Source organism: Oryctolagus cuniculus, chromosome 21 (genome assembly GCF_964237555.1).
Source record: "Oryctolagus cuniculus chromosome 21, mOryCun1.1, whole genome shotgun sequence".
Classification (NCBI taxonomy): Eukaryota; Metazoa; Chordata; class Mammalia; order Lagomorpha; family Leporidae; genus Oryctolagus; species Oryctolagus cuniculus.
The window spans coordinates 22,893,841-22,908,232 of NC_091452.1; the positions used below are offsets into that span (position 1 = coordinate 22,893,841).

Genomic DNA, 14,392 nt, shown 5'->3' on the forward strand with positions numbered 1-14,392 from the left:
CCTGGCTTCATCCTGGTCCAGCCCCGGCCGTTGTGATCATTTGGGGAGTGAATCAGTGGATGAAGACCTCTCTCTATCCCTTTGCCTCTGCATCTCCTCTGTAACTCTCTCAAATAAACATATAAATCTTAAATAAAAAGGTGGGGGGCAGCATAGTGGCGTAGCAGGTAAAGCTACCACCTGCAGTGCTGGCATCCCATGTGAGCGCCGGTTCGAGTCCTGGCTACTCCACTTCCAATCCAGCTCTCTGCTGTGGCCTGGGAAAGGAGTGGAAGATGGCCCAAGTCCCTGGGCCCCTTGCACCCGTGTGGGAAGACTTAGAGGAAGCTCCTGGCTCCTGGCTTTGGATCAGTGCAGCCCAGGCCATTGCGGCAAACAGGGCAGTGAACCAGAGGATGGAAGACCTCTCTCTCTCTCTCTCTCTGCAACTCTTTCAAATACATAAATAAATCTTTAAAAAAAAAAAAAAAAAGGATTAACCCCTTTAAAAAAAAAAAGAGAAGAATGAGGAACTGTCACCACCTGGAGGAGACTACGGAGTATGACAACTAAATATAGTGACAGATCCTGGCTTGGATCCCAAGACAGAAAAAGGATGAGTGGAAAAATAAGGGAATGCTGACAAGTTCTGTAGTCTGCTTAATGGTATGGGACCACTGAAACGGACACTGGCTTTGCTAACCATGTGACAGTTAATTCAGCTGGTAACTTTGGGGAAGCTAAATGAACAGTTTGTGGGGACTCTCTGTATTATCTTTACAAATCTTTTCATAATAAATAAAATTCCTAATTGACACAAAGTAACTGTATATATCTACGGGGTACAGGGTGACATTTCAATACATGTATACACAGTACAATGATCAGATCAAGGTAACTCTCCTATCTACCACCTCAGACATCATTTCTTCAGGTTGGGGATATTCAAAATTCTACTAGTTATTCTGAAATATTCACGGGGGTTGGTGCTGTGGCACAGTGGATAAAGCTACTGCAGCAATGCTGGTGTCCTATATGGATGCTGGTTTGAGTCCTGGATGCTCCAATTCTGATCCAGCTCCCAGTTAATGCTCCTGAGAAAGCAGCAGCAGATGGCCAAAGTCCTTGGGACCCAGCAGCCATGTGGAAGACCAGATGAGGCTCCTGGCTCCTGGCTTTGGATCCACCCGGCCCTGGCTGCTGCGGCCATTTGGGGAGTGAACCATGGAAGATCTCCCTTTGTCTCTGTTCTGCCTTTCTGTATTGCTTTCAAATAAAATAAACAAATCTTAAAAAAAGAAGAAGAAGAAGAGGAGGGGAGTGCCTGTGGGGGGAATAAAAAGCATTATTCTGGGGCAGACATTTGGCTCAACAGCTAAGATGCTCACATCCCAGTGCCTCCATTTGAGTCTCTGCTCCACTTTCGGTCTACTTTCCTGCTCACGCACACCCTAGGAGGCGGCAGGTGATGGCTCAGGTACTTAGGTCCCTGCCGTCTACATGGAAGAACTGAATTGAGTTCCAGGCTCCGAGCTTCAGTCTGGCCCAACCCAGGCTGTAGGAGGCATTTGGATGGAAGATCTCTGTCTGTCTGCCTTTCAAGTAAATAAATAAATTTTTTTAAAAAAGAAATACTGCTCAAAGTTATCTCACTGTGCTCCAGAACGTTCAAGGTTATTTCTCCCATCCAACTACACCCCTGTACCCATTCACCATCCCCTCTATCCCTCCAACCCCCTACAATTCTTCTAAAGTCTATAATTATCTCAAAATAAGAAGAAAAGGCAAAGATCACTGTGGAAACTGCATTTCCATTTATATAAAAAATAAAGGGCCAGCAGAGTGGCATAGTAGGCTAAGCCTCCACCTGCAGTGTTGGCATCCCATATAAGTGCCAGTTTGTGTCTCATCTGCTCCTCTTCTAATCCAGCTCCAAGCTAATTGCCTGGGAAAGCAGTAGAGGATGGCCCAAGTTATTGGGCCCCTGCACCCATGTGGGAGACCTGGAAGAAACTCCTGGCTCCTGATTGGCTCATTGTGGCCATTTGAGGAGTGAACCAGTGCATGGAAGACCTTTTCAAAAAAATATATATATATTTATTTATTTGAGAGGTAGGGTTACAGTGAGAGGGAGAGACAGACAGACAGGTCTTCCATCCATTGGTTCCCTCCCCAAATGGCTGCAATAGCCAGCACTGAGCTAATCCAAAGCCAAGAGCCAGGAGCTTCTTTCAGGTCTCCCACGTGGGTGCAGGGGCCCAAACATTTGGACCCCTGCTTTCCCAGACCATCAGTAGGGAGCTGGATCAGAAGATGAGAAGCCAGGACAAGAACTGGCACCCATATGGGATGCTGGCGCCACAGGTGGAAGATTAACCTACTGCGCCACAGCGCCAGCCCCAAGACCTTTTTCTCTATCTCTCCCTCTGTCTGTAAATATATCAAATAAATAAATAAAATCTTGAAAAATAAAATAAAGAAGGTGATAAATAGAAACTTGCATGAAAGCTTCCAGTGTACAGAATATTCCCACCACACACATAAGTGATCTGTCACAAAGCTGTCCTTGGAGGTAAGAGCAGGATTGGCATCTGAGAGCCTGGGTAAGAGGGACACTTAAAAGTCCACGCCAAGTCTTATGCTGCTGGGATGCCTGACCACACACTACCTTCCAATACCAGACAATCTCTGTAGAATGCACAGTTGTACTTACATGTATTCAATTAAGCATATTGGTCATGTCATTCAAAACCTGCATATGCCTGTACCTTGTTCTCTGTACCTGACTTGTCAAATTCAGACAGAGGTACAGTTTTACCAAGCTTCATTTCCAGATCTCGAGTTCTGTTGCTGTGTTGTTACGGTTATACATTTAAAACCACCACCACCACCACCACCCTCCATGTGTAATAAACAAGGATTCCTGGCAAACAGGAATCCTTTAGTAGCACGAAGCTTGCCGGGCCTCTGCCCCTGGAGCTGGCAAAGCCTCAGGCTGTGGGTCCCCAGAACAGAGTGAGCAGGGCGGACCTTTACACTTTACGTCCAGCATGACAGACAGCGGGTGCCGCTTCAGCATCTCCTTGCGCTTGTCGTCCAACTGAACCCCCAGCGTGGGCCGCCGGCGTTTCTGGAACAAGGAAAGAGCGGACTGATGAGCGCTGGCCCTGGGACTCTCCCTCCCTGTCCCTCCCACCTGAGGTCTCTGCCTGGCTGCCTGCGACCTGCTACTCTGGCTCAGCGGCTGCCAGGCTCCCCTCCCAGCAGCTGGTCCTCTCAAACTCTTTCTCTGCTTCTGGGGCGGCAGGTGCTGCCAACAAGCAGGGCCCAGTACAGCCGATGCCCCCAGAGAGGAAAGGGCTCTCACCGTGGTCTGCTCCTCCTCGGCATCAGAGTCGCTCTCGTCATCTGCAGCCACACAGACAGGGCAGTGGGGGGTTAGAGGGCTCCAACAGTCCCTGCAGCCCACCCAGACCACAGGCACTCCAGGGACCTAGACCCTGTCTTCTATAAATGGATTCTTTAGAATAAATAAAGGTGTTTTTATTCAGTACAGAAATCATGGAAATGACAGGAGAGAAAACTGAGGGGTGGGCGTTCGGCTCAGTGGTTAAAAGCCCATTTGAACCCTTGTATCCCATAGTGGAGTGCCTGGATTCCAGTCCCAGCTCAGCTTCCAGTTCCAGCTGTCTGCTACCGTGTCACCTGATTCAAGAGGCTGAGACCCTGCAGCCTGTATGAGAAACCAGGACCGAGTTCTGGGTTCCTGGCCTCAGACTGGCATAGCCCCAGCTACTGCGCGCATTTGGGGAATGAACAGTGGACAGATCTCTTTTTTCTCTCTCTGCCTTTCAAATAAATTAATAAAATTAAAAGAATGACCTTAAATCCACCACTTCTGCTTTCCAAAAGGGCTTTCTACTGTCATTTCTACGGAGGACTGGCCCTTCCACTGGTGACAGGGTAACAATGGTAATACAAGGAATGATCTCACAAGCTGAGGAGCTATTATGTACCAGGCATGTCAGTAAGGCCTTTGTGTGCACTTCCTCACTCTACCCACATAGTAATTTTGCAAACAAGTAAACTGAGGCTTAGAAATGTTAAGGACCTCCCCCAGGGTGAGGAAGCAAGTGGCAGGGCTGCCCTCCAAAGGCAGGTCTTTGTGACTGCAGGAAATGAGCTCTCCCCATCTCCCCCAGAGTGCTTCCTATGCAGAGGTCTTTGGGGTGGCCTGGTGGCCCTAGGAGAGGCAGCACAACCACATTACCTTGAGAGTCCTCAGGAGGCTTGAACAGAGCCTTGGCTTCATCCACACTGCCTTCGATCGCCACAGACAACGTCTTATCTGTGGGCAAGAAAGAGCTGCATGGGAAAGTCACTTGGGAAGGCGGAGGCCAGGCAGAGCCAGCTCTGGGACGCAGTTCTTTTGCTTCTGCCCAGCTTCTTACTGACTAGAGTGGGAGCCCTTTCTCCAGATTAAGTGGAACAAGGTAGAAAACTTACAATTCTTTCCATCATTTAATGAGAACAAAGAACCCAAACTGCAGGTTCCCAGACAAGCATCCCCTAAGACTTTTTCCAGGTGTGCACTGAGGCCCAGAAATTCAAACTAAGAGCCTAAGCTATGTGGAACTCTTGTGCTAATTCTTAAAGGTTTGCACGCAGAAGCCCATACCTGTGCAGAGCCCAGAAACAGCAGCTCTCACCTGGCCAAGCACTTACTCACTACTCTGCACGACACCAAGCACCTGGCTGGCACTGTGTCGTGTAACTGGGAGGCAGTGGGAAGGTGGCAAGGGTGGGGACCTGGACCCTATAGTCCAGTCCCACCAGCTCACAAACACATGACCTAGAGTTACGACGCTGCTCTAAGCCTGTTTCTGCACATATGAAATGGGAGCTTGACAAACAGCAGCTACCCTGTTAAGTGGTGAGGACTGAATGTGCTGATGCTTATAATTTTAATCATAAATCTATATTTAAATATTAGTTTTTGATCCTCACAATAACCTTATGGGGCAGCACTATTACAGCCACTTATACATGAGAAAGTTAAGGCTCACAGAAGTTATATCCCAGCCAGGATTCAAGACCAGGTCTGTTCAATTTGAGCTTGGCCTGTTCCACACATCAGGTCCAACACCTTGCTAGGTGCTACCCCTGGGCCCCCTTTCTGAAACTCTGGGGGTCTAGGATCATGAGCCCAGACAGGTCACCGTCTCTTCTCCACCCTTAAAGAGTACAGACAGTCCTAGGAGCCCGAACAATCTGCCCAGCCACACTAAGGAGGGATGAGAAACTTCCTACAAGTGGCTGGCCCCTGCCTTGTCTCTGGTTGCCCCCATCCTCCACTGGCAAATGTTGGACTACCTTTTCAGTCATTTAATCTTGTACTTCTACAGGAAAACAGGAGCGGGAATAGACTGAGATTTATACACAAAAGAAGAGAAGTACTCACCCTGTCTAGGGGGCTGGGAGGAGGATTTCATATGAGCTGATGACGATGGAGACAGGAGGGAGAACAATGGGCAGGGAGAGGACGGGAGGGCCAGGAAGACACAAGAAGAGAGACAGTGATGTGTGGGGGCTCCTGGCAGAAGGAGAGGCATGCACTGGTGCAATGCATGCCTGTGTGACGCCGGGGGCAGGGAACGGTTCAGGTGCTGGGAGAAAGCTGCATCAGAGCAAGAGGCAAAAACTCCTCAAAACCCTAGCGAAATCACAGGCTGCCCGTAAGCATAGGGGATGCATCCTCTGACCTAGCACCTCACTGCAATCACATGCAGCCTGTTTGGGGTGTGGCAAAAGCCCAGGAGAGCTGGCTGGAACCTACGTTCACCAGGCCCCGCCCCCAGAAGCAGAACAAGAGGCGCTGATCCACTGGCCAAGCGTACCTTGCTAGGGCGAGCACTTGGGAGCCCAGAGTAGCCTGCGTGCTGCACCCCACAGCCACCAAGCCAGGCTCAGGAAAACCAAAGCCACTTTCTGAAATGCCCATCAGGTTAGTCCAGCCTCAGATCAGCTAGTCAAATCAGTCATGCTAGGCAGTGCGAGGGGAGGCAGCCTCTGTCACCTGAGGGCTTCTGGGCAGGGACGGGGAGCTCCCCTGGGCGGCAGTGCTTCCAAAGGATGTGGGCAGCCATGGCTGCAGCTCCCACAGCCCCTCCTCCTCACCCGGTCCCCATACTCACCACAGGCCTGCCCGTAGGCAGTGGCCTGAACAAAGAGCACGTAGAGTGGAGGCGGCAGGTGCCTAGCTGTCTCATACTGCTTGTGAGCCTGGTCGAACGGCATGAACAGGTACTCCTGCACTGGGAGGGAAGCCTGCACACAACAAAAGGATTTGTGTTTGTGTGTGTGTGTATGTTTGTGTGTGAAAGCTAGTCCCCCTGCTTAGTGACTGCTTAGTGACTGTAGTTTATTTATGGGAATAATAATAATAATAATAAACCAGTAGAACTAATAGGCAGATAAAAGGTCAATATGAAAAAGTCGATTGCATTCCTTTATGCCAGTAACAGACAGTAAAAAAGATGATGAAATTAAAAAATTCCTTGGAGCTGGTATTGTGGCACCATGGGTTAAACCATTACTTGTGAAGCAGCCATCCTACATGGGAGTGTGGGTTCCAGTCTGGAACCTGGCTACTATACTTCTGACCCAGCTCCCTACTGAAGTACCTGGGAAAGCAGCACAAGATGGCCCGTCACCCACAAGGGAGATCCAGATGGCATTCCTGGCTCCTGGTTCCAGCCTTGCCAAACCCTGGCTAATGCAGCCATTTCAGGAGTAAACCACTGGATGAAAGATCTCTAGTTCTCTCTCTGCTCTTCTGCCTTTCAAAAAAAAAGCAACTCGAGCACAGCAGTTGTTAAGGCAGAGGAGTACTAACCACTGTTTTTTTTTTTTTTTTTTTTTTTTTTTTTTTTTGACAGGGAGAGTGGACAGTGAGAGAGAGAGACAGAGAGAAAGGTCTTCCTTTGCCGTTGGTTCGCCCTCCAATGGCCGCTGCGGCCGGTGCGCTGCGGCCGGCGCACCGTGCTGATCCGATGGCAGGAACCAGGAGCCAGGTGCTTTTCCTGGTCTCCCATGGGGTGCAGGGCCCAAGCACCTGGGCCATCCTTCACTGCACTCCCTGGCCACAGCAGAGAGCTGGCCTGGAAGAGGGGCAACTGGGACAGAATCCGGCACCCCAACCGGGACTAGAACCCGGTGTGCCGGCGCCGCTAGGCGGAGGAGTAGCCTAGTGAGCCGCGGCGCCGGCCTTAACCACTGTCTTAACTGCTAGGTTCAATGTCGACCCTCCAGGACTTTCTGAAGTACTCATACAAAATCTGCTTCCTAGATGACTACAGATCTAAATTTGAAAGATAAACAGCAGAGCTTCTATTAGAACACACAGAATATCCCCATGACCTTGGGAAAAACATTTCTTAAACAGGACACAAAAAGCACTAACCCTAAAGGAAAAGATTAAAAATTAGATAATTATTAATAAGATAATAAGAACGTCTGTTCATTACAAAAAAATGCCATCATGAGAATGAAAAGGTAAGTCATGGGATGGGAACAAAGGTAACAGGGAACAGACTCATGTCCGGGGGTGGGTGGGTGGCCTAATAGTTAAGATGCCTGCATCCCACATGAGAGTGCCCTGGCTTAAAAACCTGCCCCTTGCTCCCGACTCCATCTTCCTACTAATGCAGACCCTGGGAGGCAGCAGTGATGGCTCAAGTCACTGAATTCTTGCACTGATGTGGGAGATCTGAGTTAACTGTCCCTGCTCATTGTGGGCCATCTGAAAGGGAACCAGCAGAGGGAGTTTTCCTTTTTCTCTCTGCTTACCCGCCTCTTCCTTTCAAATAAATACTTTAAAAAATTTATTTCTAGAAAATATAAATAACAGAAAAGTGGGTAAGAAACATGCAGAAGGACTTTCACAAAAGAAATTATCCAAAAGCCAATAAGCATTCAAAAGGTACTGTGCTCAATGTCACCAGTCCCTGGGGAAATGAAAACAAAAATCATAATGAGACACCCTCCAAAATGCCTAAAATTAAGGTAAGTAACAATACTAAGTGCTGGCAAGGATGTAGAGCAATTAAAACCGACTGGGCGCCAGTGGAATCAATACAATCATCTTAGAAAATTGTTTTCGTGTCCACCAAAGCTAAACATATGCATAGCATACTGTATATGACCAAGCAGTTTCATTCCTGGGTTCAACAGATCCGTGTACATATGTGCACCAGACACTCATATGAGAATGCTCATAACAGCATTACTGGTAACAGCCCCACCTGGAAACAACCAAAAGCAAACACTAAAGCCATCACTGAAAACCAATGCACTCCCAGTACGCACAACAGCACAGACGAACCTCAGAACTACTGAGCAAAAGAAGCCAGACACAAAGAGCACATACTCTGATCCTACTTGTGTAAAGGTCAAAGACAGGCAAAACTAACCCATGAAGTCAAAGTCATGGCTACTGGGCAGTGAGGAGACAGTGACCCAGACAGAGAAGAAACGACCTTCTGGAAAATTGGTAATATTCTTTCAACTGATTTTAGATACTGGTTATACAGATGTGTTCAACTACCAAACATTCATTGAGCTGTATACGTATATTAGTTGATTGCCTTTCTGTATATAAAATTATTATTTATTTGAGAGACAACGAGTTCCCGCCTGTTGGTTCACTCCCCAAGTACCCACGACAGCTGGCACGGGCCAGGCTGAAGCTGGGAGCTGGGAACTCAATCCAGGATTCCCACAGGGGTGGCAGGGGTCTCAGGATTCACATCACTGCCTGCTGCCTCCCAGGATGCACATGTTCAGGAAGCTAGAATTAGGAACAGCGCTCGGATTCTAACCAACCTACTCTAATATGGGATGTGGGTCTCCTAACCAGCATCTTAACTGTTAAGCCAAACAGTTGCACCTAAAATTATTCTTTAAAGTAATATACTGCAGGAGCCAGTGCTGTGGCGTAGCAAGTTAAGCCGCTGCCTGCAGTGCCAGCATCCCATGTGGGCATGGGTTCGAGACTCGGCTATTCCACTTCCGATCCAGCTGTCTGCTATGGTCTAGGAAAGCACTAGAGGATGGCCCAAGTCACTGGGCCCCTGCACCCACGTGGCAGACACAGAAGAAGCTCCTGGCTCCTGGCTTTGGATCAGCACAGCTCCGGCTGTTGCGGCCAATTGCGGAGTGAACCAGCGGATGGAAGACCTCTCTATCTCTGCCTCTCCTTCTCTTTCTGTGTAACACTGACTTACAAATAAATAAATAAATCTTTTTTAAAAAAGTAATATATTACATCTTTTAGAAAGTTATATTTGGGGGGCTGGCACTGTGGCGTAGTGGGTAAAACCACCACCTAGAGTGCTGGCATCCCATGTGGGCGCCGGATTCATCCCGGTTGCTCCTCTTCCAGTCCAGCTCTCTTCTGTGGCCCAGGAGAGCAGTGGAGGATGCACCCGCATGGGAAACCAGGGGGAGGCACCTGGCTCCTGGCCATTTGGGGGGTGAATCAACAGAAGGAAGACCTTTCTCTCTGTCTAACTCTGCCTATCAAATAAAAAAAAAATTAAAAAAAGAAAAAAGTTCGTGGAGATGTACATGTTGTGGTTCAGGGAGTTATACTGCTTTCTGCAGTACCAGGATCCCATATCAGAGGCCATTACAGTCGCCACTGTTCTGCTTCCAATCTAGATCCCTGCTATTAAGCCTGGGAAAGCAGAGGATGATGGCCTGAGAACTTAGACCCCTACCACCCATATGAGAGACGAGGATGGAGTACTAGGCTCCTGGCTTCGGCCTGGCCCAGTCCTAGCCATTGCAGCCATTTGGAGTGTGAACCAGTAAGTGGAAGATCTCTTTCTAGCAACTCTGCTATTCAAATAAATAAATCTTTAAAAAAAATTATAGAAAATGGAATGTAAAGGTAAATTTATTTTGGTGCAAAAAACTGTGAAATCATGCATATGAAAAATTCATGAGAAATGTCTATTTTGAAAAAACTATGTATGATTTCAAAATTTTTTGGTACTAAAATTTTATTTACTGTTTATTTCAGAAGCAGAGATAGAGGATGAAAGACAGACAAAGATAGAGACAGAGACTATCACTATCTTCTATCTCTTATCACTCCCCAAATGCCTGCAACAGCCAGGACTAGGCTGGGCCAAAGCCAGGAACCCAACCACTTGACCCATCATTCCTGCTTCCCAGGGTCTTCACCAGTGACAGTTGGATTTAGGAGCCAGAGTTTAGTGTGCAATATCTGAAGTGCATTCTTAACTGGTGCCTTAAACACTAGGTTAACTGCCTACCGCTAAACTTATCTTTTAACTCCATTTTCCACAAATTTTTGAAGTACTCTTGTATGTATACACAGATACTTTATAAACCAAGGTATACAAATAAGATCATACTGTTTTTTTTGTTTAATAATACACCAGATTCTCTTTCCATTTTTATTTATTTATTTATTTATTTTTTTGACAGGCAGAGTGGACAGTGAGAGAGAGAGACAGAGAGAGAAAGGTCTTCCTTTGCCGTTGGATCACCCTCCAATGGCCGCCGCTGCAGCCGGCGCACCGCGCTGATCCGATGGCAGGAGCCAGGATCCAGGTGCTTTTCCTGGTCTCCCATGGGGTGCAGGGCCCAAGCACCTGGGCCATCCTCCACTGCACTCCCTGGCCATAGCAAAGAGCTGGCCTGGAAGAGGGGCAACCGGGACGGAATCCGGCGCCCCAACCGGGACTAGAACCCGGTGTGCCGGCGCCGCATGGTGGAGGATTAGCCTATTGAGCCACGGCGCCGGCCTTTTTTTTTTTTTTTTTTTTTTTTTTTTGACAGGCAGAGTGGACAGTGAGAGAGAGAGACAGAGAGAAAGGTCTTCCTTTGCCGTTGGTTCACCCTCCAATGGCCGCCGCGGCCGGCGCGCTGCGGCCGGCGCACCGCGCTGATCCGATGGCAGGAGCCAGGAGCCAGGTGCTTTTCCTGGTCTCCCATGGGGTGCAGGGCCCAAGCACCTGGGCCATCCTTCACTGCACTCCCTGGCCACAGCAGAGGGCTGGCCTGGAAGAGGGGCAACCGGGACAGAATCCGGCGCCCCGACCGGGACTAGAACCCGGTGTGCCGGCGCCGCTAGGCGGAGGATTAGCCTAGTGAGCCGCGGCGCCGGCCTACCAGATTCTCTTTCCGTCCAGTCATTCCATCAGTGGTATACTGACCCACACTTGCCTCATCGCCGTCAGGCTGTACAGCTTACTTAACATGCACCTGTTTAGGGACATTTTTAGAGGGTTTCCAGTTAACAGGAGAATATTTAATCACATGGAGGGGCTGGGATGTTCAGTACAACTAAACTTTTGATTTCTGTTTCTCTTTTGTCCTGTCCTGAAGCGTTCCTGGAGAATATTTTTGTTAACAACTCTAATTCTTTGCCTAGAGCTGAAGGGAGGAAACACAAATCTTGCCAAGTCCCAGAAAAGTGAGTTTTTAATTTCTCTAGGGTTCTTTTACAAACTTCCTCCACGTTAGCCACTTCCCTGGCGTCATAGAACAGTAAGGATTTAGACCGAACCTTGCTTCACAAAGCAAACAAAAATCAGGTCACCTATATAGAAAGATCCTCTACCAGTAAAGTGAGGACTTCTCCTATGGTACCAAATGGCTTTTTTTTCTTTTTTTTTTTTTTTTTTAAGATTTATTATTTACTTATTTATTTGAAAGGCAGAGTTAAATACAGAGAGAGGGAGAGACAGAGAGGTCTTCCATCCACTGGTTCACTCTCCAATGCTGGCTGATCTGAAGCCAGGAGCCAGGAGTTTCTTCTGAGTCTCCCATATGGGTGCAGAGGCCCAAGGACTTGGGCCATCCTTCACTGCCTTCCTAGGACATAGCAGAGAGCTGGACTGGAAGAGGAGCAGCCTGGACAAGAACCGGCGCCCACAGGTGGAGGCTTAACTCTCCAGGTTACAGCAGCGGCCCCTTACTGGCTTTGAAACACAAGTCAAGCTCTGAGCAGTTTGCCCCGAGGAGTCAGCCATCATGGGATCTGATGGATCTGATGGACGTCTACAGGAGCATGTTTAGTTGCATGGGGACTGTGGGGCTGACGGGGAGCATTCAGGGAATAAAATGAACTTCCACACAGTCTGAGAAAGTGCGTCACCCAGAGGATGTGCTCAATCAATAGATTTATCTGCTCCTGAGCCCACCCAGTCAGCACTCCTCTTCCGCCAGCTTATCGTCCCAGCTGGGCAGGGATGCAGACAAGCCCAACCTTGCACTGTGCTCCATCCACTTAGGACAAACGGGCCCCAGGGTGAGTGGTGGGGGCAAGGGCAAAGCCAAAGGCGGATGGGCCTCACCTGCATGATGCTGTTGAGGCGAGGCTGTAGGCTGCTCAGGTATTCCTTCTTCACCTCTATCTCCTTGAGAATCTTCTCCTTGTTGGACAGGCACTCTCGGTACTTCTCTGCCAGCCTGTCGGGGAGGCCAGAACACTGTCACCCACTGCCCCCAGGACACCAGGACCCACGTGATCACTGTCAGAATCCACCTAACAACAGCCAGGCACTTTGGTGAGCTCTTTACAAACAGGACTGTCTTTAATCCTTACAAGAACCCTGCAAGACAGGGACTCTTCTTACATCCAAAGGAGGAAACTAAGGCTCAGGAGGGAAGTGAACTTGCCCAAGGTCATCCAGCTAAGGGCAAGCAAAGAGTTGGGCTTTGAAACCATGCCTGTCTCTCTCCAGAGGCTCTGCCTGTGACCACTAGAGAAAACCTGTGCTGTCTTCAGTTTCACTTCTTACCTGAAAGGCTAGACCCCAACCTTGCACAAACGTGTGGACCTGGCAGCCGCATCACCCAAACAAAGCCTACAGACTGCCTGAGTGGGGAAGGACTGGGGACCAGGGCCACAGAAATGGAGCACCCGTGGCTCAGCCCATGCTGAGAACAAGCAGTGCACTGGACAGGGAAGTGACAGGCCTGCCCTACTGCCTGAGAACCACACTCAATGCTTATTAAATTCACAACCTGGACCATAGGCACAGAATACCTTCTGGAACAGAGAAAGGCAAGTATACCAACAGCTTGCTCTCCAGTGAAAAACAGAGCAGATGTGCTAACCAGCAGCCCTAAAATTCCCGTACAAACATGGAAGGAGCAAGTGGGCACTGCAGGCCACCTGGAATATCCCATATCAGAGTGCCTGGGATAAAGTCCAGCTCTGCCTCCAATCCAGTTTCCTGCTAATCAGCACCCTGGGAGGCAGCAGGCAATCACTCAAGTACTTGGGTCCCTACGTCCCTACCACCCACATGGGAGACCCACACAAATTTCCTCACTCCTGGTTTTGGCCTGCCCAGCCTGCAGCTGTTACATGTAGTTGGAGAGTGAAACCAGCAGATGGAAGATCTATCTCTGTGTTTTCCTCTGTGTCATTCTGCCTGTCCAATAATTAAATAAATCTTAAAAAACAAAACAAAACATGAAAGAGGGAAAAGCTCCCTATGAAAGGAAAGGATGGAACCATGAAAAGACCAATGTGGAAAAAAAAACAAAACAAAACACTATATTCTCAGGAAGACCTAAATTACATTACATTCTAGACTTTCTATTTAAGGTTAATAAATAAAAGCTCTTATTAGTGCAGTAAAGTTTATATGGAGCCCAGTGCTGTAGTGCAGCAGGTTAAACTGCTACCTATAGCACCAGCATCCATATGGGCACCAGTTCGAGTCCCGGCTATTCCACTTCCAATCCAGCTCCCTGCCAATGTGCCTGGGAAAGCAGCAGAAGACAGCCCAAGTGCTTGGGTCTCTGCACCCAACTGGGAGACCTGGATGAATATCCTAGCCCCTGCCAATGCAGCCATTTGAGGAGTGAACCAGCGGATGGAAGATCCCCTCTATATATCCCTATCTCTTCCTCTCTCCAACTCTTTATTTTTTTAAGATTTATTTATTTATTTAAAAGGCAGAGTTACAAAGAGGGAGGGGCAAAGGTAGAGGCAGAAGAGAGAGAGATCTTCCATTCACTGGTCCACACCCCAAATGGCTACAATGGCTGGAGCTGGGCTGATCCAAAGCCAGGAGTTTCTTCTGGGTCTCCCATGTGGATGCAGGATCCCAAGCACTCGGGCCCTCCTGTACTGCTTTCCCAGGCCATAGCAGAGGGCTGGATCAGAAATGGAGCAGCCAGGTATCAAACTGGTGCCCATACGAGATGCCAGCACTGCAGGCAGTGGCTTTACCCACTAAGCCACAGCACCAGCCCCTCTCTCTAGCTCCTTCAAATAAAATGAATAAATCTTTAAAAATTTTTTTAAAAATAAAAGTTTTATATGCAAAGAGCACTCACTTATCATGACAGTGAATAATGGAAA

General features: G+C 48.5%; 1 protein-coding gene across 6 annotated transcripts in view; it reads right to left on the reverse strand.

Moving 5' to 3' along the window:
- Nucleotides 1-14,392, reverse strand: part of THOC5 (THO complex subunit 5) — a 47,023-nt gene that overhangs the window by 20,149 nt on the left and 12,482 nt on the right. For 5 of the 6 annotated variants that reach the window (XM_008274681.4, XM_070065758.1, XM_051826501.2 and 2 more), the window contains 6 exons: nt 12,369-12,483; nt 6,174-6,306; nt 5,441-5,476; nt 4,250-4,327; nt 3,347-3,387; nt 3,010-3,109 (listed from right to left, as the gene is read on the reverse strand). In XM_008274681.4, coding sequence (XP_008272903.1) covers nt 3,010-3,109; nt 3,347-3,387; nt 4,250-4,327; nt 5,441-5,476; nt 6,174-6,306; nt 12,369-12,483 — 503 coding nt within the window. The remainder of the gene's footprint in view (nt 1-3,009; nt 3,110-3,346; nt 3,388-4,249; nt 4,328-5,440; nt 5,477-6,173; nt 6,307-12,368; nt 12,484-14,392) is intronic. The other variant, XM_008274682.4, reaches the window with a different exon arrangement.